Raw genomic sequence first — 21,632 nt, 5'->3', positions numbered from 1 at the left:
TTACAATCAACACCTAACAAACCATAAATGATGGTTTTTATGGAGAACAAAAATTATATTATGTATTGTGAAGAATCTTAAATATGCATAAGATAAATACTTTTCGCATAATTTTAAAATTGAGATAGTATAATACTATTTGATAATCTAGCATCTCATACAATTTCAATATTAAGAGTTTCAAATATTAAATAGCGTATTTTTCTTTTGTGTAGACTTTTTGGTTTTAGGTTTTGATTTTTGGTTTACCTGTAAATTTAATAGTTTTAACTTTGAAAAAAAATATCATGTTTTGCGGTTTTTAAAAAGTGTCATTAATGAACAAAGTTAAGAAAACGATTGTAAATGTTCTTTAAGTATTTTTAGAACTTTATTTTATCAGATGAAAACGATTGTGAATGTTGTAAAAATATTTTTAGAACTTAAAAAAAGGTACTTTTAATCTTTAGAACTTTTAAAACTTTTATAAAAATAAAGTGAAAAAGATTAAAAACGAGTTCGTTAATACATAGGTCTTGCTCGTTTTATTCGAAGCCGTACGAATAAATTAAACATACATCGCATTATGGTTCTCATTCATAAAAGTCACCAACGAATAAACGAATAGTTTTTCTTTATACCCTCGAAACTCGAAAGTTGTAACAAAATAACCGGAGAAAAATCTATTTGATACGAAAACCCATAACTATCTCAAATGACATTATTACCCTCTCCACTCGTTGCATTGCGTCGTGGGTCTGGTTTTCTGCGGACCGGCCTTAACCGGACACGGAGTCTGTACCGGCGGCACCATACAGTTGTACTGAAGACACAAAGAGCTGCTCACCGGAATATCCGCCGCCGGACTAATCTGTATCCCCGTCAAGAAGTTATGCTGAAGGTATAGCGTTTGTATACCCGATGCCAATAACCGATCCACGAAGGTAACCGGGACTTGACCGGTGAACCGGTTATTGTTTAAATAGAGGTTCTGCACGCTGGAGAGAAGCGGAGAAATCTCGCCGGAGAATCTGTTGAAGCTTAAATCGACGGTTGCAATCGTCACCTGATTCGCCGGTTGAACCGCGCCGTAGAAGAAATTGCGCTGTAGCTGGAGATTCGTGATCGGGAAAGCAAAGATCTGACCGGGAATTGCACCAGTGAACCGGTTTAAGCTGAGATCGAGGTAGCTGAGCTGGTTTAATCTGAGTAAAACCTGGTTTACCGGACCGGTTAGCTGGTTCCAACCGAGTGATAAGTATTGTAGCGACGGAGGGAGAGACGTGGGAGAAACTGCACCGGTGAGGTTGTTGCGTTTGAGATCGATTCTGGTTAGCGTCTGAGAGAAGAACCGAGGAAGCGAACCGTTTAAATGATTGTGACACAGAATCAAATTGGATAGCTCCGGTAAGGATCCGATTGACGGAGGAACCGACCCGGTTAACTGATTATAACTCAGATCAAGCGTTCTGAGTCCGCGAAGCTCGCCGAGACTCGCCGGAATCTCGCCGGAGATGAAGTTTCTGGTGATTGCTAAAAACCGGAGATTTTTGGAGTGAGAGATCGTGTCGGGTAACGAACCTATGATCCGACCCGGGACGATCGTGAGCTCCGTTAAAGCGTAGAGCTTTCCGATCGCCGGGTCGATCCGGCCCGATAAACCGGGCGACCCAGCTCTTGGATCGCCGAGATTAAGGGCGGTGACGTTGTCTCCGTCGCAGTAAACGCCGGCGAAGCTGCAAGGGTCGCCGGTGAAGTCCCAGGAGTCGAAGAAATTGGAACCCGGCAAGTCGTCCAGAGACTTTCGTATCGCTTGGAGAGCTAAGAAGTCAACTGGGTTGATCATCGCCTCCGTGAAAGGCTGCTCCCAGCGTAGTAGAAGAAGCAGAACCGGAACCAAACTCAAAGGAGCAAATCTCATGTTCTTCAAGTTACTTAGCCGTTACAGCTTTAAATAAAAACAGAGACTTTTTAGACACAAACCAAATGGATCGTGCGTGTATGTCGGAAAAAGATGATGGTGTGTTTGTGGGAGTTTTAATGGCGGATTTAAAGAAGAAGAAGAAGAAAAAAGATTTATTCGGACAGAAGTGTGAGAGAGAGAGGGACAAAAGAAATGGTAATGAAGATGGCTTGAGAAGGAAGCGAAATCAAGAGCTGAGTATTCTTTCTTTGTTCTTCTTCTTCTTCCTCTGCTTTTTTTTGTTTTTGGAAAGCAAAAGATGTTTGGTGACTTTGTGAAGAAAAGAGTAATAAATTCTATAATGAAAAAGGGTTTTACATTTATGATTCGACCGTGTCAGTGAAATACTATTACTATAATGTAGTTTTTCTGTAACAGGGAAAACGGCCGTCCGAACCTCAGGTTCGGAGTGACAGATCAGCACGGAAAGAAGAGCCTTTGGTGGTGGGGTCGTAAGTCATGTGCCACGTATATGCGATGTCTGTGACAGGTCAGCTATTTGTGTTTTGTTAACAATTTTATCACAATTTTTTAATACTTATAACAAATTTGCAATAAACAAGTTTACCAAAATTCATGATATTTTGGATTTTACATGCATTTTATTCTTGTAAATTATATACATTAATTTAATATTAATCAGAAATCACACCCACGTATTTTTAAGAAAAGTAATTTATCTTCTTCTTTTTGACATGAAAAGTAATTTATCCATGTATCATTTTTTTTTGGTTTTAATGAATTTCAAACGACGAAAAAGGATAGACTCGCTTTTGCCTCTTTGGAAAAATCAATTTACTTCTACCATTTTGGTATCCATAAAATTTTGGAGTTTAGTATGTTTTCTTATTTAGCTGAATTTAAAACTTGATTTAGTAGCATATAAAACAAATTTGCTTTTCCTATCCTTGATTTATTACATTTTATATAACAGAATTAGGTTTGAATAAGTGTCATATAGTGTATTGCATCGAATTAGACTCTTAGTCGTGTGAGGAAGCCAATAGAGAAACTTCCAAGTGATCAAAGCCAAAGCAGAAAACGTTACAAGCCTCCAAATCAAGGTCCCACCAATAGAGAAAATGTACACACCTGTTTGGAATCTGTGTTTGTGTCCTCTCAGTCGTCATGATCACTTTGCACCGATGTGCACGCCAAAGCTTATAACATAAAACAAAAACTAAGAAAGCTTCGACGTTAAGTTTTTTTTTTTTTCCGACGTTAAGTTGTTTATGATGATGATGGTTGTTAACGGGATATGAGTGTTAGCGATGCTCTGTGAGTCGTCATTCTCACTCCATCTATCATTCCACTGTTTCTTCTTCATGGTCCCATACTTGACACTCACAAAGGAAAAGAAAACTACGGCTTCTAATGATTATTATCACACCAATATAGTTAGAACGATTCATTCTTGAAATGGAGTAGACTCAGGGCCGGGACTGAATAAAGGCTGATCAAGCATTAGTTTGAGGGCCGGATAGCTTAAAATTAATTTAGGGGCCATTTTCAATAAAGTTCGGTTAGTTCTAATGGTAAGCTTGGTCGCTAATTTGGTCAAGGTGCTGAGTTCGAAGCCCCGATCTTGTATATTATTACATTAACTTTTTATAAAATAAATTTATAGAGCCAAAAAAAAATTAGTTGCTTCTAACCTTATACTCCCTCTGTTCCTGAAAGTAAGATTTTCTAGACTATGCACGCTTATTAAAAATTTAATAAATGTTTATAATTTAATTTATTTTTTACTTTATTACGCTTTCCAATAACTTTTCACCAATGAAATTTAATCAATTCAAATATTCTCAATTAATGTTCCTCAAAAGTATAAAAAAATACCTTAACAATATAGAAAATCTATCTTTGTGGAACAAGACAAAAATTTAAAACATCTTACTTTCGGGAACGGAGTTAGTATATGTCAGGCAAGTAGACTAACAACTTTGCAACTTAGAACAATCTTTTAGCTGCATGTGTTTGCACATTAGGACACATCAAAACCTATATGATGGGACCATGTAATTGAATCGATACCTAAAAAAGATAAGCGATTATATATAATTAACCATTATCAATTGTCGACAATCATGTCCTAGAAACTAAATTAAATTGCTAATCATATGCCTACAAGACTAATGAACTACGCATTATATTCCAACCACTTGTGTATTTTGATAGAGGGAAATTATTAGTTTAAAGGTTGATTTATCCACACGTTGTGATGATAACAAAAGGGTCGCATAGTATTCATAAGCTCCTATGAAAAGCGTTTTGCTTTACGGCTAAGCACACAAGAGTACTAACAAACTTAAAGTGATATGTATAAAAGCCATTGCCATATGAAAACCATTATCAAAAATCGTATATGAAAATAATCAAAAATATCAATGTCCGTTGAATTATGTCATAGTGAGAAAAACTGCTCAAGAGTGCAACTAGGCATATGCACATTTATCCGGAACCGAACCAAAAAAACTGAGGCTCAACCGAAATTTCCTAAATATTCGAACCATTTTTATATTTTTGAAACCGAAAAATTGAAACCGAGACGGAACCATCCATGAACCGAATGGATACTCGATTTTTTTACATTATTGTTTATATATTTAAAAATATTATTTATGTTTAGTTTTGAAATAACAAAATATTTTAAAAATACTATTTATAAACTGAATTACCGAAAAACCGAATTATACAAATAAATTTCTATCCAAAATATTTCAGATTATCCAATATATTTTTAGAAAAACTAGAACTATCCATAAAATTTATCTGAATTAAAAGAACATTTCTAAAAACGTGAAATGAACTAGAACCGAGATGGACCTGATATTTTTACAGATTATCTTTAGGACCGAAAACTAAATTTACTGAATCGAAAACTGAAATGCCAATGCAACTATCATAAATATATAGCGTGTAGTAGAATCAAGACCAAACTTTAAACAAAAATGAAATGTAAAGAAAGTCGGCAGAGCCTCTTCCATTTATTACTGATGGATATAAGAAAATGAGGAAATGTAAAGTCACCCTTTACAAGATGTGTATAATTTAGACGTAACTGATGTAATAAGAGCAGTTCAAAGAGAAAACAACCAAAGCAAAACCTTCATTGCCATCATGGTTCGAAAACACGTAAGCGGATAAAAAGCTTTACCCGCGAGCAAAACGAGCCTGGATCCTCCTCTGGATCTTGGCCCGACAAGACGGACAATCATCCATGGCTTCCTTCTCATGAAGCTGGTTGCATTTAGAGCAAAGAACCTGATGAGCACAAGGCAAGAAAATCACACTCATCTCTTCAGACAAACACATCACACATTCCCTCTCCCTTTTGATCTTCCCCTCTGTCCTATGATTGTTCTCCCAAATCAGACTTGCCTTTGTAGTAGTGGTGGTATGAGTCATATCATTGCTTCCATCAATACCTTTCTTCAACGCAGCTATCTTCAAACAATCTGATTTGAGTTTCAGCTTTGAGATCTCACTCTCCAGTCTCTTGATGTTCTCGGTGTAGTATCTCACGTCGTTCTCAGCTTTTGTTTTGATTCTCTCTTCTTCTGCTTTTCCAAGTTCCTCCAGTTTCACTCTCTCTTCCTTTAGTGCAGTCGCTTGAGCAGCAAGTTTCTCCTTCGCTGCCTTTTCTTGTTTCCAAGTAGCCTGCAAACTGTTTCATTAGTTATCTTTCATTATATCTTCTGCACTCAGGACCGGATCTGAGATTTTGGAGGCTTAAAAACATTTCCAAAAAATTTAAATAAATAAATAAAAAATTCTCGTAATTTAGAGCCTATAAAAAATGTAAAAAACCTTCAAAAATTTTGTGGACAAGGCCAATGTTTCATTGGTCTGTGCCCAGATCCGGCCCTGGACTGCACTTAACACTACAATCTTTCACATACCGACCACTTCTAATCAACACATCTTGATGCAAAGAACCAAAAGATACCTTCTCTGTTGAAGGATTATGATCAGTAATCAAACAAGAAGCCCTAATCTTTGCAAAAGGCTTTTTGTCTAACCTCAATTTGGTTTTGGCGATTTTTCGCCTTGGCAACTTCTTGCTGTAGCTCTGCCACCTTGTCCCTTTGACTCTTAACCTCTTCCTGCAACAAAGCCTTCTGCCCTTCCCATGACTGACTACTCTTCAACGTCCTTTGCACTCTCTCCTTAGCTTCTTTATAGTTCACAGCAGCCTCAGCAGCTCTTAAGTTAGCAGCTTCCCTCTCTTTCCTCAACAGAGACTGTTCCATCTCGAGCCTGCGAACCGCGTTGTTCGCTTTCTCCAGCTGTCTAGTCATTTTACTCAACGCAAACTCCATTTCGGACCGCCTCTTCGTATTGTTCTCTTCTAATATTTGCCTCTCTTTTCTCAACTCCTCCGCCTCTTCTTTCTCTTTCCTCAGCGCCTTGAGCTCAGGCTGGTCCTTGAGAAGTCTGCTAGTCGCCTGCTTTACTTTCTGATTGGCCCAGTCAGTCCACACCTGAAGCTCAGTCTCCAGATCTTTCATCCTGGGAGCTAGCTTTAAAACCAACTCATCTCTTTTGTTCCGGGGAATGTATATCCCCAGAGATGCATCATAAGGGATCCCAATGTAGTAATCCGGCGCTGGCTCAGAACAAGAAGGTAACGGTGCTGGTGGAGCGTTAACAGCAGGTAAGGCAGTAAAATATCCACTCCCATCTAATGCTGGAGGATCTTTCACAACCTCTGATGCTATCTTTGATGGTGATTTGCCTCTCTTCTCAACAAGAAAGCCGCCGACCGACGGATACTTTGCAGTCTTATAACCACTCCCTTTGCTGTAAGTTCTGATCTTATCCACACATGATTTTTGCCGCATCATGGCCACTTCTTTCTTGGTCCGGCCTTTTCGACCGGACACTAATTTCTCACCGGAAGCAGCAGCAACAGAAGAAGAAGAAGAAGCTAAGGTTTTTCTTTTAGCGACTTCACTAGAAGAACCATTACAGTTCTTGAAGTTCCCAAATTTGACGACAGGCTCACTGTACTTTGTAGGATTGCACTCCACAATGCCATCTCCTTCCATCTCAAACGCTTGGAAAACATTCAAGTCGCACATCAACAGCCTCCACATGGCTTCGACCGTCGAAACAGACGGCCTAACTTCTTTAACAAGGCTTATCTTCTCTACCAGCGTATACGCGACGAGCTGCTGCAGATCCTCAAACAAACAGTCTCTCAAACCAGAAACTTTCTTCCCACTCTTCAAGAAACTCAACGTGTCGTTCACAATGTTGGAAACAAGATCATTCCCTCCGCAGTAGAGTCTGCTCCCTGAGATAGCTTTGAGGACAACGTCCTCTCTGTACCCACAAGCCACGATCTGATCCATTGCGTTACGGAAGAGAGCCATCAGGTTCGATGTTAAGAGCTCTTCGAGGTAACAAGCAAACGGATCATCCCATCCTAGGGATTCAGACTCTTCAGACAAAGGAGTTTGAAATTTTAATGAATGTACTAACTCATATGGAGGGAACTCAGTTAAGGAATCAGTGAGAGGTTGAGGAGAGTCAGCTAACTTTCTCTTGTTCTTTCTTCCTTTCCCTTGAGGCTGTGGTGGTGGTGACACTCCCACTTTGTTGGAACCATTGAGAGAAGCAACCACACACTCGTTCATTGCTTTCTGAGACTTATGACAAAAAGAAAAAAGAAACGATTGCGTTCACAAAACGGCGTTTAGATAGATTCAATAAACGATAAAGAACGAAGCTTTGAGATATATAATAATCAAACTCAATTCACACATTAGAAACATAAAGGTAATAAAGGAATTAAATCGAATCGAGATTGAATTAAATCAAATCAATTAGCAAAAACTGACCGGAATTGGATTGGACAGCCGGGGAAAGATGATCGGAGGAGAATTGATGAGAGAGAGGGATCGATGAATAAAGTGTTTTTTAAGACAGAGATTGTACTGTGAGGAGAAGACAGGAAGTGCGTGGCGAGAACAAGGAGGAAGAGCCGAACAGAATTGATCGTGAGCTTCCTTTTTGTCTTTGCGACAAGAAGAGGGGTTGGTGCTGGAAACTCAATATTACTGATTTGCCCCCATGAGGGTATTTTAGTCACTAGGAAAAATATTTATTACCAGAATGTTATCGAGAGTAGGCTTCCGGTTTGGTTCGAACGGTTAATTCGGTTGTCAGTTAATTTAGTTAACACATAATTGTGTTGAACTGAACCAAATGAATGTTTTATGGTTTGGTTCAGCATTCTGTTAGCTCGGTTGATAAAAATTCTATTGTAATTGCTAAAGCTTTTGATTTCAATTTGACGTTGGTTAAAATTTCGAGATTGCTTCGTTAATTTTTGTTAATTTAGTTAGTTTGGTTTAAAATTTTGAAAATTTAGTTAAAATTAGAGATGGCAAAATGGAAGCTTGCCTGCGGGCCTGGCCCATAAAGACCCAATGCGGGGCGGGATTGGGCACAGATTTTACGGCCCGTTTGTTAGCGGGCCTCGCGGGTTATACCTACAATGGTATTGGGCCAAAGCGGGGTGCGGGACAATTGGATGGCTCGCATGAATTTTCTCATTCCGTCTCTTTGGTAACATCGACAAGAGCTCAGAGCAAACAGGAGATGATGATGGAGATTCTCAATTCCTCCAACCGATGACCTAAACTCATTTACTTCAGTTGTGACTCTTCCAGTTCGCTTCCCTCTAAACGGTGAACCTAAACTCATTTACTTCAGTTGTGCCTCTTCTAGTTTGCTTTCAATCAAGGAATCATCTTTTCTCTTCAAGCTTTGCAATGTTGACCAGAACTCATTCACTTTCTTTGTTACTTATCGTAGGGAAAAAAAGTTTCGTTTTTTTTTTGAAGTGAGTGTGAGTGGAGACACGAAATTCTACACAAAACTTGTTTTTTATTGTTGTTTTTTTTCTGGAACAATCATTAGCTACGTGATGTAAAGCTTTTGTCTTGCTTTGGGACTTGATGGTAGCATAAGCTTTTACTATTAGTTACAAAAGCTTGCGGTTCCTATTGAATTTACTTAGTGATGCCAAGACTAATCTTTTTTTTTTTAACTTGTATATATATATATCAACATGATTGTAGTAGGACAAGTTGTGGTAGCATAAGCTTTTACTATTAGTTACAAAAGCTTGCGGTTCCTATTGAATTTATTTAGTGATGCCAAGACTAATTTTTTTTTTTTTTAACTTGTATATATATATATCAACATGATTGTAGTAGGACAAGTTGCTGTTTCTGGAGAACACCAATGGGTACAGTGTCTTATGCTACAAACAAGAGTCGAGACAATATTTGTAACTTAATGGAATTGATCAACCTGATAACTTATTGCTGTCTCTTCTTCTTGCATGTTTACAAGACTGGTCAAGCTTTAAAGATATGGGCCCGCGGGCCGACCCGCATACCCGCTGCTATAGTGCGGGTCGGGATTGGTCATAGGGTTCAGGGACCGCGTCCCGCAGCGGTAAGACCCGCAAAGACCCAACTGAAAATGGTACCACAGCGGGACGGGACAAATGGGTTGCGGGTGAACCCAATTGCCATCTCTAGTTAAAATTAATATGATTTAATTACTATTTTTTTTTAAAAAAAAATGGAAAACCGACCAATTCCTAAACTAAATTGACAAGCAAATTGTTTTTAATCTGCTGAGCTGAGCCGAACCGAATTCATAACCAAATTTTGATCCAAAAAATAAAAGTTCGGTTTGGACCATAATGTCATTTCTAATCAAGACGAACAGAACGAATGGATACAATGATGAGGAGGATATTCTGATCAACAAAGAATATGTTATGTTCGAATTCAAAGCAAAATCATTATGTATCAAAAGACATCATTACATTCTTGTTCTGTTATCAACTAGGAAGAATCTGTTCTGTTCGAATTCAAAGCACATCATTCTCCACTGATCATCCATTAAGAAACAAACTTTTACTTGAATTCATTGTCTGAATAATAGAACATTGTTCTGTTATCAACATGAACAAAAAGAGTCGTTACAACGATAAGAGATTCTAAATCAACAAAGAATCTGTTCCGTTCGAACTGATCATCCATCAAGACACAAACCTTTTTACTTCCATTTCATTGTCTGAATCTCCCATTCGACCTTTTTGTTCCAAACTCCTCGTCCTCATCATCATCTTCCTCCTCCTCGTACTCAGATTCCTCCTCCTCCTCCTCCTCTCTTTCAGGCTGCATCAACGTACTCATATCAAAAGAAGCTGGACCGGACTCAACTTCCTCAATATCAATAGTATCATAACTCATCCTCTGCTCAAACTTCTCCTCTGAACAGTTCAGCATCCAAGCCAACGAACACTTAATCCCCTTCTTGACTATCCTCTTGTGCCTCGGCTTCACCGTCGACTCAAGCCCATAGGTAAAGAACGCAGGGAAGTCCACAAGATCCTGAAGAGGCCTCCTCATCTCCTTCCTAAAGTACTCGAAGCTAAGCTTCATTATCCCAATGTTCAAGGCCAGAACCTGAGGACACCCAATCACCATCTCCCTCGTCTGCTCCACCGAGAATCCACACTCCTTAAGGAAACCAACGTGCTTAACCATAGGCGCCTCGCTTAAACTAACGAACTGCGGCATCCTCTCGACTAAAGTCCCGAGATCCTCAGGGTTTAGATCGATAACCGAAGAAAGCAGCTCCCTCTGCGCCTCGAGCTTCGGTTTAAGATCTATCCCCATGATCTCGGGGTACTGCGCGATCACAGAAGGAAGGTAAACTTCTCTGACGTTGAAATCTCGCAACGTCTGGACGTTGCGTTTCACCGCGTCGTCCAACTCGAAGCCGAGAATGTGAGGCCGCTTCTCGATCAGCCTCGCTATCGCCAGCTTAGGGATACCAACACCCTCGAGATACTCAACGAGAGGCTTGATCACTCTCGCTACACGCATCCCCAAAACCTCGGGGTAACGAGTGAGAATCCCACCGATCTCCCTCCTCGCCACACCTATACCAATTAAATAAGCGACCGACGTGCTCATAGTACCTTCGAGCTTAAACCCCAACACCTCAGGATACCTCTCGAGCACTCTAGGCACGTCGACGGGTTTGATGTCAAGCCCTTGGAGGTACTTAACAACCGGAGCGAGGTCAATCACGACGCTAGCGTGCAGAACCTGAGGGTAGCGTCTGAGGAACTCTGTGAACGTCGACTTCCTCACGCCTAGCTTCCCTAAATAGTCTAGCACGGGAACCATGTTCTTCTTCACGCTACAGCCGAGGACTAGAGGGTAGTTGTTGATGTCTTCGACCGTGAGTCCCAGCTTGTGGAGGAAGTCTACACGCTCCTTCATCACGTCGGATGTCACGGGGAGCTCGAGGCCGTCGAGCTCGTCGGGGACGATTCCGACGCCGCGCAGGAAGTCGTAGACTCTTGCGCGGTTGGCAGCTTTCTCCTTGTTCATTTCTAGTAAACTAGGACGAGCGTAGAGGGACTGAGAAGAGGGAGAGTCTCTCTTCTTCCCTATGTCTTTGTTGTCGCGACGAAGCCTTTCTCTTTTGGGTGAGTTTGAAGAAAGTCTCCGACTTGCGATGGCGCAACGGACGTTAAGGCCTAGCCCCCCGTGTCCGTAAGGGAGTGAGTGAAACGATGGTGGCATGAAGTGGACTAGTAAGAGCCCCGGTTTGGTTAAGCCGCTACAGAGCCTAAGCTTCATCCTTCTCAGCGACTTGTGTACCTTATCAACGAGAAAAATCGTATCGATTCAAAGGATTAATTTCTCAGAAAAATTTCGAAGAATACTGAAATTCGAACCTGATTAGAAGCAAACCGCAGATACTATGAAATTGAAAGGGAGAAGATTGAGAATGAAATCTCACCGGAGATGAAGGACGAGGAGGGTTTTAGAGGAACGGGTAAGGTTTTTTTCTTTCACAGGAGAACATGAATCCTCATCACAACAAGAACAACTCAAGTCTCGTTCTCTCTCTCTCTCTCCAAATGTTTTATTTATCCGATCGCTCTACCCCATATTTTCTTATAGTTTCCATAATCGCCCATATTTTCTGAAATGTTTCACATTAACCCATATTTCTACTTCGATTGTCCTGATCAGTAAGTAATTGATTGGCTAGTCAAGTAGTAAAATGTCAATCTTTGTGATTTTTTTTTTCTACCAGATTTTGATTTATTAAGTTACATTTTTCACATTATCGGATTGATCATGAATTATGTAAAACAATTAACTAATGACAATATTGATAAAACAATTAATTATATAAATTTGATTATCTGATTCAGTTATATTATTATATTATTCAGATTTTTGTTATATTTTATGTAAGCTTATATTATATTTTACTTTGACTCTAAATAGTCTTGGTTGGATATAACTCGATTTTATTATAAAAATACAAAATTTAATGAATTCAATTTAAATTGTTTATATTACACCTACCAATGATATTTTAATTTTTTAAAATATCTTATATAATATAATAAGGATAATATTTTTAGTTTTGGAAATAAATTCTAAAATAAAATTATGTATTCTAGATATAAATCATGACATATATTACCATATTAATTTAAACTTCACAAATATGAGTAATAATTTAGGATTATTTTATAAGTATTGGCTTTTAACCGTTTTTAAAGTATTGGGGTTTATGTAGAAATATACAAAGTTACAGGCCTATTTCGAAGTATCTTCATCTTTAATAAGTTGGGAGAGTTTTAAAGAGAGAAAAAAAAAACTGTTAGACGAAGCATCGCGATATAGCAATGATCCTACTTTCGGTTAGTTCCTCTTCATCATCTCCCATCGCCGCCGTCTTCTCCGTCGCGTTTCTTCTGATCTACTTCTCTGAACCTACTCTTGCAGCTCCTTGCCCGATCAATGGTGAATCTCGCTTTATCCCTTTTATACTCGCCATAAGGTTGCTTCGATTCACAACGTAGGAAGGAGACTATGCTCTTAAACTGCATATTCCCTCTTGTTTAGCGTTAGTTCCATTAGATTGATAGAATCGAATCTCCCACTTAGAATCTCCGATTAGAAATCAAAATGTGCTGAACTTTCGACCGACTCATTTCTCGAAGTGTTTGATTCCGTTGTGCCCCGGGTTCGAACCAGCTTTCATACGGATTGACTTCTGATTATGTGAGAGATATATGATAATAATAATAAGAGTAGAAGTTTAATCTCAATCTCTTGTATTAATTAGAGAGAATCTGATGTTAGTACTTGTTGGTTTTGGGATATTGAATGGTGAATCTAGGGTTGCCAATCGTGAGGAATATAAGTGAACTTCCTCAGGATAACTATGGAAGGCCAGGCCTTTCTCACATGACTGTTGCTGGCTCTGTTTTGCACGGAATGAAAGAGGTAGTAGTGTTTCATGAATCTTTAACTAAACACCCATGTTTCTTTTTCTTTTCCGTTGTTTATTTCATTATTGGATTTGTGATCGTGACTTGTTTTGGTTTTTACAGGTTGAGATATGGCTTCAAACGTTTGCTCCAGGTTCAGGGACACCGATCCACAGGCACTCTTGTGAAGAGGTTTTCGTTGTCCTTAAAGGCAATGGTACTCTGTATCTCGCGGAAACACATGGAAGTTTCCCTGGGAAACCAATTGAGTTTCCAGTCTTTGCCAACGGTACTATTCATATTCCCATCAATGATGCTCATCAGGTATAAGTCTTCAACCTCCCATATCTTCCCAGATGATTGCATAGACTCTTAAGTTAACGTCGCTTTGAAGTCCATGTTTGTTCGAGTTTTGTGTGTTAATTGGTAATTTTGATAAAAACGCTAGTGAACGTAGTGCAAGGCTGATGATAACCAATCATATCTTTTGCCTAAGATTGCTTGAGAGTGTTAGACTTGCTGCATGTTGTATACAGAGAACAATGATTTAGTACAACGGCCTTTTTGACAATCAATGTATATACAAGTAAATCAGAGAAAGATGGCTTATCTTCTGTTAAAAAAAACTCTTTGGGTTTATGAGATGAAACTAGCTTACATTCATCTATTACGGTTCTTACAGGTCAAGAACACTGGTCAAGAGGACCTGCAGGTGTTGGTTATTATATCTCGGCCGCCCATTAAAGTGTATGCAACATCTGTTTCCACCAATTTGCATATAGATATTATATGTGTCTCTGTCCTTTCACTTATCATTTGAACATTGCTTTTTTTTTCTAACAGCTTTACCTACGATGACTGGTTTATGCCACACACTGCTGCGAGGTTGAAGTTCCCTTACTACTGGGATGAGCAATGCCTCCAAGAATCACAGAAGGACGAGCTTTAATAAAGTAAATGAATGTTCACTCTTTGAAACTCTCAGTCTTATTGGTTTTGAAAAATATGTAACTGAGCAACATCTTACATACACTATTAGTCTGTACTTTGTAGTCTTTTCATAAACAAGTTAATGCGATCTATAGTTTTATTTGTCAACACACATTCTGACATTTGATCTTTATACTTGTTCCTATACTAATGACATAACACAAAGCTTAAAATGTCCAACAACAGGAACAAAGTTACATTTCTGTCAGCATATATTTGCAGAAAGCTGTGAAGCTATAAAGGAATGAGAATACTACTGCAACATAGTTATGTTCGAGTGTTTGTACGTTGGTCATCGGGTAACACTTCCTGGAAAAATCTCAATCGTATCTCCCTGAGCAACACGGTTCCAGCGGAATGACTGCTTCTCGTATAAAATTTGTGTTTTGTGTATAAAGAAGTGCCCTCCTTCAGGGAGAAGTAACTGACACCTCTGCTGCATCTTCGCCAGCTCTGTCCTCAGTACTTCAACGTTATCACTCGCGTTCACCTCCACAGGAAACTTGATCGCAGGTGTGTCACTAACGGGAAATGACAACACCATCACTGTCGAAAGATTCTTGGCCCGTTTCTTGCTGCTATTCTCAGGCGAATCTGGAATGTTAATCACGTGTCTGATCGACCTCGTAGGTGTCTGGGTCTGAACCACTTGACTCACAGGCAAATATTGATCGCTGATCCTATGTTCTTGGGTTGTACTCGCAGGCCAGTGACTTTGAATGTTACTGAAAAGTTCTGTTGGCAAAGGAAGATCCCCTCCGAATGTGTTTGACGTAGAAGATGGCCCACTTTGAAACAAATCTTGATTCTTGTCCTGTCTCGCCATCGCAGACCCTGCCAGAGATTGCTCCGGTTGATCAAGCATCTGAAAGAAGATGCTCCTCTCCACCGCAGACCAATCTTGATAATCTCCGAGCGAAGCTTGAACCGACGTTGACTGAGCTAGAGATTGCTCTGTTGGCTGAAGCATTTGGTTGTTGTCCTCATCGAACAAGAAGTCTCCAAATATGTTTGACGTAGAAGATGATGACTCTCTTTGAAGCCAAGCTTGATGGACGTTGTTGTTTCTCCACGACGGTTCTGGAACACTAACGTTTCCTTCCGTTGCCGCAGGCCATTCTTGAGTGCCGAAGACCTCATCAATTGACCATGATGGTACTAGAGATTTCTCGAGTTGATGAAGCACTTGATGACCGTCGTTGCTCTTGTCCATCACGTTCGAATCTTGATTCTTTTCAGGCGAATCTTCAATGTTAACCGACGTTGACGGAGCTGGAGATTGCTGCATTTGCTGAAGGATTAGACTGATGTTGTAACGTGAAAGGGGGAAGTATAACTCGACACGAGATTTTTTGACGATCTTGCATTGCGTGAGAGTAAGAGAGTCTCGATCTGCAAATAGAAGCTTGCCTTTGAAGAAGATGGTTTGGTCGGAAACAGCGATGCCTGTAGACTTTTTGATCTCTTGTTTCATCTCTAGAACTGTAGTCGAGGGATCTAATTCCATGGAGAATAGAATGACATTATTGCGCTCGAAGAACACCTCCATAACTGTATCAGTGGTGGAGACTGGTGAAGAAAAGAGTCGAGAGCGAGGTAAGTGATTTGACTTGCGACGCAAGTCATTTAATTTACCTTCTTTCGTTACACTAATATCGACCGTCCATATTTCGCCTTTGCTAAAATGGTCCAACGGTCAATTAAGCATCTTTTGTGTACGATAAAACTTGAAACGCAGTTTTTTTCTAAATAGAGATCTGACACATAAGCCAAAGTATTGACACATAAGCCAATGATCATTTAAAAGACGGTATGGTGATTTATCGTTTTGAAGATTGATCTTGATCAAGTTTTATTTATTAGGTTTGTTTATACCTAAAGTGTCCAACAACAGGAACGAGTCTCTTCGTATCAGCTCATACCGGTAATTACATTTCTGTCAGCATATATTTGCAGAAAGCTGTGAAGCTATAAAGGAATGAGAATACTACTGCAACATAGTTATGTTCGAGTGTTTGTACGTTGGTCATCGGGTAACACTTCCTGGAAAAATCTCAATCGTATCTCCCTGAGCAACACGGTTCCAGCGGAATGACTGCTTCTCGTATAAAATTTGTGTTTTGTGTATAAAGAAGTACCCTCCTTCAGGGAGAAGTAACTGACACCTCTGCTGCATCTTCGCCAGCTCTGTCCTCAGTACTTCAACGTTCTCGCTGGGGTTCACCTCCACAGGAAACTTCATCGCAGGTGCATCATTAACGGGAAATGACAACACCATCACTGTCGAAAGATTCTTGGCCCGTTTCTTGCTGCTGCTCTCAGGCGAATCTGGAATGTTAATCACGTCTCTTTTCTGGGGATGAACCACTTGACTCGCAGGCAGATCTTGATCGTTGATCCTCTGTTCTTGGGCTGTACTCGTATAGCCGAACCTTTGCATGTCGAAAAGTTCTGTTGACAAAGGAACATCCGCAAGGAACGATAACTCTCCAAATATGTTTGACGTAGAAGATGATGACTCTCTGTGAAGCCAATCTTGGCTGTTTTCGTTTCTCCACGACGGTTCTTGAACACTAACGTTTCCTGGGTTAAAGAATGCTTCAGCTTCAAATGTGTTTGACGTAGAAGATGATTGCTCTCTTTGAAGCCAATCTTGATAGTTATCGTATCTCCACGACGGTTCTTGAACACTAACGTTTCCTTCCGTTGCCATAAGCCATTCTTCAAGGGCAGAGAGCTCATCAACTGAACACGATGGTGGTACTAGAGCTTTCTCGGTTTGATGGAGAACCAGAGTCGAATCTTGATTCTTTTCAGGAGAGTCTTCAATGATAATGACATCTTTAACCGACGTTGACGCCGGAGCTGGAGATTGCTCTGTTTGCTGAAGCGCTTGACGGAGGTCGTGACGTAGACGTGAACGGCAGAAGTATAACTCGAGACGTGATTTGTTGAAGATCTTGCATTGCGTGAGAGTGAGAGAGTCTCGATCTGCCAATAGAATCTTGCCTTTGAAGAAAATGGTTTGGTTGGAAACAGAGATGCGTTTGGTCTTTTCGATCTTTTGTTTCATCTCTAGAACTGTATTTGAGGGATCTAGTTCAATGGAGAACAGCAAGACTTTCCTGTGGTAGAAGAACAACTTCATAGCTGTATCAATGGTGGAGACTGGTGAAGAAGAGAGTAAAGAGAGGGAGCGGGAGAGCGAGGAAAGTGATTTGACTTGTGACGCAAGTTTTTAAATTTACCTTCTTTCGTTAGGATAAAATGCGGAGTTTTTTTAAAAAAAAGAGATCCGACACCATAACCCGAAGTATTGACCCCTCTGTTCTTCCTCATTTTGTTTTTGATTGAAAAAATAATGCACCAGCCGGGATCGAACCCGGGTCTGTACCGTGGCAGGGTACTATTCTACCACTAGACCACTGGTGCTTTATGCTACATCAATCCGAGTCTACACATCCCTACTTATCTTGACTGATCTTTCCTATCAAGTGTAAGTCGTTATTCTATGATTAGGGATATTTTTCTTCTATGACTTAGTGATCATATAAAAGAAGGAACGGTGATTTATCTTCTTGGAGATTAATCTCGATCAATCTTTTTTATCAGGTTTGAACAATGTCTCATACTTTTTGTTCTATATATAAATACATAACGTTTTTGAATCCAATTTTTGTGGCTATTAAACAGCACCTGAAACACTTCCATTGAAGATTATCAATTTGTATAGCCGTTTATCAACATGGTGCCACACGGAATGGCTGGTCATAATCCATTAGAGCATGATTATCGGGTAAAACTCGTTTGGGTTTTTAATTTTTTTTTTTTATCTGATTAAAAAAAAAAAAATTAAAAACCGAACCAATCGCGGGCCGCCACGTGTCGTGGGCCCGCGAAATAGTGTAACAAACGGACCAAACCCGTTTCTTATTTCGCGACATTTGCAGCCGGTTTTTATGAAAAGTGTGGGGTCCCCTTTTAAAAAAACTCATTAGATCCTGCGTTAAAAGATGGCCTTACATTCTCTCTTTTTTTTTTATGTAAAGAGATACCCATCTTGAGGCAGACTTGGAGACCTTTGATATAGGCTTGATTGAAAATGATCGTGGTGATATAATATGGGTGTAGTAGTTTGGTGAACAACTCATGAGCATTATTGATGAGAATATATGAAATTTTTTAAAAGTTTTTGATTGTAACTTCATACACACGGTATTAGTGTGTAGTGGGTTATTCAGTGTGATATTTGGTTTTAATTTGAAGAACGCAATAAACTTCAAGAGAAAACTGAAAACTATAAATGTTCAGGAGATTTCAGAAAGTAGAGCTTAACTTAAAGGATCATTGATCTTTACTGAATTTGACAGTAATAGAGATTTCTCAGCTTGATGAAGCACTTGATATTTGCTGTGATTAGGGTTATTATGGTCAGATGATACTTGTGGAGGACGTTACGACACTGTTTGACATCAAGATCGTCTCGAAGAGATGTCATCTAGACCAAACAGAGAACTTTAAGTGTTCAAAAACAACATCAAGTCTCTCTTCTTTCAGCTCATATAGGTAATTACATGTCTTTTTTTTAGCATATTTGCACAAAGATGTGAAACAAAAAAAAAGAGAGAGTAAACTTTGAACAAAACAAAAGCTATAAGGGGAAAGAGGAGACTTGCACAGAGAGTTAACGACGATATCTTTGATTAACTCGTCCGTCTTTGGTAACATATCCTGGGAAAACCTCAATCGTGTCACCGTGAGCTACACCGTTCCACAAGAATGTCTGATCATCGTCCAACACGTTCTGTTTGTGTATAAAGAAGTACCCTCCTTGAGGTAGCTTTAACTCGTTCCTCTCTCGAAGCTTCTCCAGCTCTTTCCTTAGCTCCTCAACGTTCTCATTAGCCATCACACTAACAGGAACCTTACTCACAGGCTCGTTATCAGGTGAATGTGGCAACACCATTACTCTCAGTCTCTGCGGTGGCTTTCTGAACTTCCTCACCTTCTTCACAGGCGAATCTGGAACGTTAATGACCTCTTTCATCAGTGGAGCCTTCTCGGTTTGAACCACTTGACTGCTGCTTAAAACCCTACCAGGCTGCTCCGTATGAGACGCTTGTTGCGTGTTCATCAAGGTATCTTCTGTTGTGCCCTCGGACATGAAACTTTTAATGTTAGCGAAATCTTCAGTGGACAAAGGAGGATCCTCACCGAAAAATGTGTCTCCAAACGGTAATGTAGACTGTTCCGTGTGAAGCACGTTACTGAAACCTTCTGTTGGCAAAGGAGGATCCTCACCAAACAATAAGTCTCCAAATGTGTTTGAGGGTATTGTAGACTGTTCCGTGTGAAGCACGTTACCGAAACCTTCTGGCAAATGAGGATCGTCACCAAAAAATAAGTCTCCAAATGTGTTTGAGGGTATTGTAGACTGTGCCGTGTGTAACACGTTACTGAAACCTTCTGTTGGCAAAGGAAGATCCTCTCCAAATGTGTTTGACGTAGAAGACGGCTCACTTTGCAGCAAATCTTGTCTCGCCATCATCGCAGACCGTCCCAGAGATTGCTCCGGTTGATCAAGCATCTCACGGAAGATGCTCCTCGCCATCGCAGACCAATCTTGAAACTGTCCGAGCGAATCTTGAACGGGAGCTAGAGATTGCTCTGTTGGCTGTGGCTGAAGCACTTGGTTGTCGTCTTCTTCATAAGGTAAGTCGAGAAGGAGAAGGAGGCGAGAGTTTGCGACGATGTTACATGTATTGAGATCAAGATCGTCGTTAAGAAGAGGCTCGCCGTTGTGGGTAAGGGTTTGCATGCAAACAGGGATGCCTTGAGAGTTCTCGATCTTGTTTTTGATGTCTAACACTTTATCGTTGAGGTTCAGCTCGATGTCGAACGTTGAGCCATACGTAGTGTCTACGGGGACCAGCATAGCTGCTATCAATGGTGTTTTAAGATCAATAGATACTGATGAAGAAGAAAGAGAGCACAGAGAGAGAGAGAGCGAGAGAAAGAGGAAGTGATGATGATATAACTAACGTTTTCTTTAAGCAAATTTGTTGTGTACAAAACAGTTTATTTTCTTTTTAATTAATTTAACATTCATTCAAAAAAAAAAATTAGAAATTGCTCATACATAATCTTTTTTTTTGGTGTATTATGAAACATGACATGGTCGAAACGCAGTCTCTTTGGGAAAAAAAAGATAAATCTGATTTTAATATTGTTTACACCAGAAAAAAAAAAAGATTACATCCGAACCATTAAGAGCCACCGGAAACACTTCCATCGGATAGCTCAATTACATCACCAAGTTCAACACGGTGCCACCGGAATGACCGGTCATCGTCCATTACATTCTTCTTGTATATGAAGAAATAGCCTTCTTGAGGTTGAGGCTTGTTTAACTCAAACCTCTGTTGAATCTTGGCCAGCTCTTTCCTCAGCACTCCAACGTTATCATCTACGTTCACCTCCACTGGAATCTTCGTGGTCCCCCATTTCAGCACCACCATCGTAACCACCCTCGCCTTCTTTTTCTTGTTGTTGCTGGAATCTTGATTACAGTTGTCGATGATCTGTTGTTCTGTTGAGTTTGGCGGCTCGGGTTTGAGCTCTTGCTTGATGCGGTTTTTGTCGTTGTTACCAGGAGAAGAGATGAAGAGATGGAGGCGAGAGTTGTTGAAGAGATCACATTGCTCGATATTGTGATCGTCTTGAAGAACCTTGCCTTGGAAGACAAGGGTTTGTGTGGGGACAGGGATGCGTTGATACTTCTCGATCTTCCCTTTGATCTCTAGAACCGTATCGAAGTAACCCACTTCAATGGAGAATGATGAACCTCTCTGAGTCTCGAAGATCAGATCCATTTGTGTATCAGTGGAGAATGAGGAAGGGTGGAAAAGAAAGAGATAAACTAACGACCTATTTATATATAGTTCTGAGTTTTTGTGATATAGTTTCCTTGTAATGCTTTGACATGGGATATATTTATTCTATTCCTTCTCGTCTCTGGCCAAGAAAAGAATTATATTGTTTCCGTTCTTGAAATATGTAATCGAAGATACAAAATATGCGTTCTGGTTATTGGTCAATGGATACATGAACTTTCCATCTTTGGAACAGTCAATTCAAGTGAGTGTTTATGGTTTTGGAAATGTATTTTTGCAAATCTTGAAATATGCATATAGTCTCACTTACTATAAGGTAACACGAATCACATAGTGATGCTTTAATGTCTCTTTGTTTAATACTCCCTCCTTTGTTTAATTGTATACGATGTTTTAGAGAATTTTTTATTTCAACTTGGCTGATGTTTTCGACTTTTGGTGTAAATTTTATTGACTTTTATATTTT

At 39.8% G+C, this 21,632-nt stretch overlaps 8 protein-coding genes and 1 non-coding gene across 11 annotated transcripts; 1 reads left to right on the top strand and 8 right to left on the bottom strand.

Annotated features, from left to right (window-relative positions):
• Positions 1-543: 543 nt before the first annotated feature.
• On the bottom strand, positions 544-2,240 carry LOC106313372 (LRR receptor-like serine/threonine-protein kinase ERL1). The gene has a single exon (XM_013751170.1). The coding sequence runs from the start codon at positions 1,898-1,900 to the stop codon at positions 704-706; it is 1,197 nt and encodes a 398-aa protein (XP_013606624.1). The 5' UTR covers positions 1,901-2,240; the 3' UTR covers positions 544-703.
• Positions 2,241-4,894: 2,654 nt separating this feature from the next.
• On the bottom strand, positions 4,895-7,978 carry LOC106318741 (putative E3 ubiquitin-protein ligase RF298). Of its 3 annotated transcripts, none has more exons than XM_013756854.1 (3): positions 7,789-7,978; positions 5,965-7,590; positions 4,895-5,602 (listed from the first exon to the last, which is right to left on the bottom strand). In XM_013756854.1, exons 2-3 carry the CDS (start codon positions 7,582-7,584, stop codon positions 5,096-5,098), a joined length of 2,127 nt encoding a protein of 708 aa, XP_013612308.1. In that variant the 5' UTR covers positions 7,585-7,590; positions 7,789-7,978; the 3' UTR covers positions 4,895-5,095. The 3 variants fall into 3 exon arrangements, with proteins under 3 accessions (XP_013612308.1, XP_013612309.1, XP_013612310.1); XM_013756855.1 differs by having other exon boundaries at positions 5,965-7,596; positions 7,789-7,962; XM_013756856.1 differs by having other exon boundaries at positions 5,025-5,609.
• A 1,892-nt stretch (positions 7,979-9,870) lies between these two features.
• On the bottom strand, positions 9,871-11,913 carry LOC106318784. Its single transcript, XM_013756916.1, has 2 exons — positions 11,792-11,913; positions 9,871-11,649 (listed from the first exon to the last, which is right to left on the bottom strand). Exon 2 carries the CDS (start codon positions 11,626-11,628, stop codon positions 10,039-10,041), a length of 1,590 nt encoding a protein of 529 aa, XP_013612370.1. The 5' UTR covers positions 11,629-11,649; positions 11,792-11,913; the 3' UTR covers positions 9,871-10,038.
• Positions 11,914-12,632: 719 nt separating this feature from the next.
• On the top strand, positions 12,633-14,381 carry LOC106313995 (auxin-binding protein 1). The gene is made up of 5 exons (XM_013751946.1): positions 12,633-12,813; positions 13,193-13,299; positions 13,407-13,607; positions 13,966-14,030; positions 14,127-14,381. Exons 1-5 carry the CDS (start codon positions 12,696-12,698, stop codon positions 14,230-14,232), a joined length of 597 nt encoding a protein of 198 aa, XP_013607400.1. The 5' UTR covers positions 12,633-12,695; the 3' UTR covers positions 14,233-14,381.
• A 120-nt stretch (positions 14,382-14,501) lies between these two features.
• On the bottom strand, positions 14,502-15,822 carry LOC106314063. Its single transcript, XM_013752010.1, has one exon. The coding sequence runs from the start codon at positions 15,820-15,822 to the stop codon at positions 14,566-14,568; it is 1,257 nt and encodes a 418-aa protein (XP_013607464.1). The 3' UTR covers positions 14,502-14,565.
• A 477-nt stretch (positions 15,823-16,299) lies between these two features.
• Positions 16,300-17,421, bottom strand: LOC106314062. Its single transcript, XM_013752009.1, has one exon. The coding sequence runs from the start codon at positions 17,419-17,421 to the stop codon at positions 16,300-16,302; it is 1,122 nt and encodes a 373-aa protein (XP_013607463.1).
• A 214-nt stretch (positions 17,422-17,635) lies between these two features.
• Positions 17,636-17,705, bottom strand: TRNAG-GCC. Its single transcript has one exon. It is a non-coding gene; the product is annotated as a tRNA-Gly (tRNA).
• Positions 17,706-18,938: 1,233 nt separating this feature from the next.
• On the bottom strand, positions 18,939-20,208 carry LOC106314061. The gene has a single exon (XM_013752008.1). It carries the CDS (start codon positions 20,206-20,208, stop codon positions 18,958-18,960), a length of 1,251 nt encoding a protein of 416 aa, XP_013607462.1. The 3' UTR covers positions 18,939-18,957.
• A 329-nt stretch (positions 20,209-20,537) lies between these two features.
• Positions 20,538-21,215, bottom strand: LOC106317376. The gene has a single exon (XM_013755204.1). The coding sequence runs from the start codon at positions 21,143-21,145 to the stop codon at positions 20,540-20,542; it is 606 nt and encodes a 201-aa protein (XP_013610658.1). The 5' UTR covers positions 21,146-21,215; the 3' UTR covers positions 20,538-20,539.
• Between the last annotated feature and the right edge of the window lie 417 nt (positions 21,216-21,632).

The sequence above is a fragment of the Brassica oleracea genome, chromosome C9 (genome assembly GCF_000695525.1).
Source record: "Brassica oleracea var. oleracea cultivar TO1000 chromosome C9, BOL, whole genome shotgun sequence".
Taxonomy (NCBI): Eukaryota; Viridiplantae; Streptophyta; class Magnoliopsida; order Brassicales; family Brassicaceae; genus Brassica; species Brassica oleracea.
The sequence above is the reverse complement of the archived record's forward strand: the minus strand, read 5'-3'. Positions and strand labels throughout refer to the sequence as shown.

Excerpts from the sequence above, each read along its gene's own strand:
- LOC106314061 (XM_013752008.1), bottom strand. The coding sequence starts at position 20,208 with ATGCTGGTCCCCGTAGACACTACGTATGGCTCAACGTTCGACATCGAG.
- LOC106313995 (XM_013751946.1), top strand. The coding sequence starts at position 12,696 with ATGATCCTACTTTCGGTTAGTTCCTCTTCATCATCTCCCATCGCCGCC. Across the intron at positions 13,608-13,965 it reads CCATCAATGATGCTCATCAG|GTCAAGAACACTGGTCAAGA; the intron begins GTATAAGTCTTC and ends CGGTTCTTACAG. Across the intron at positions 14,031-14,126 it reads TCTCGGCCGCCCATTAAAGT|CTTTACCTACGATGACTGGT; the intron begins GTATGCAACATC and ends TTTTTCTAACAG.
- LOC106314062 (XM_013752009.1), bottom strand. The coding sequence starts at position 17,421 with ATGAAGTTGTTCTTCTACCACAGGAAAGTCTTGCTGTTCTCCATTGAA.
- LOC106317376 (XM_013755204.1), bottom strand. The coding sequence starts at position 21,145 with ATGGATCTGATCTTCGAGACTCAGAGAGGTTCATCATTCTCCATTGAA.
- LOC106313372 (XM_013751170.1), bottom strand. The coding sequence starts at position 1,900 with ATGAGATTTGCTCCTTTGAGTTTGGTTCCGGTTCTGCTTCTTCTACTA.
- LOC106318784 (XM_013756916.1), bottom strand. The coding sequence starts at position 11,628 with ATGAAGCTTAGGCTCTGTAGCGGCTTAACCAAACCGGGGCTCTTACTA.
- LOC106318741 (XM_013756854.1), bottom strand. The coding sequence starts at position 7,584 with ATGAACGAGTGTGTGGTTGCTTCTCTCAATGGTTCCAACAAAGTGGGA. Across the intron at positions 5,603-5,964 it reads ATCGCCAAAACCAAATTGAG|GCTACTTGGAAACAAGAAAA; the intron begins GTTAGACAAAAA and ends AACAGTTTGCAG.
- LOC106314063 (XM_013752010.1), bottom strand. The coding sequence starts at position 15,822 with ATGGAGGTGTTCTTCGAGCGCAATAATGTCATTCTATTCTCCATGGAA.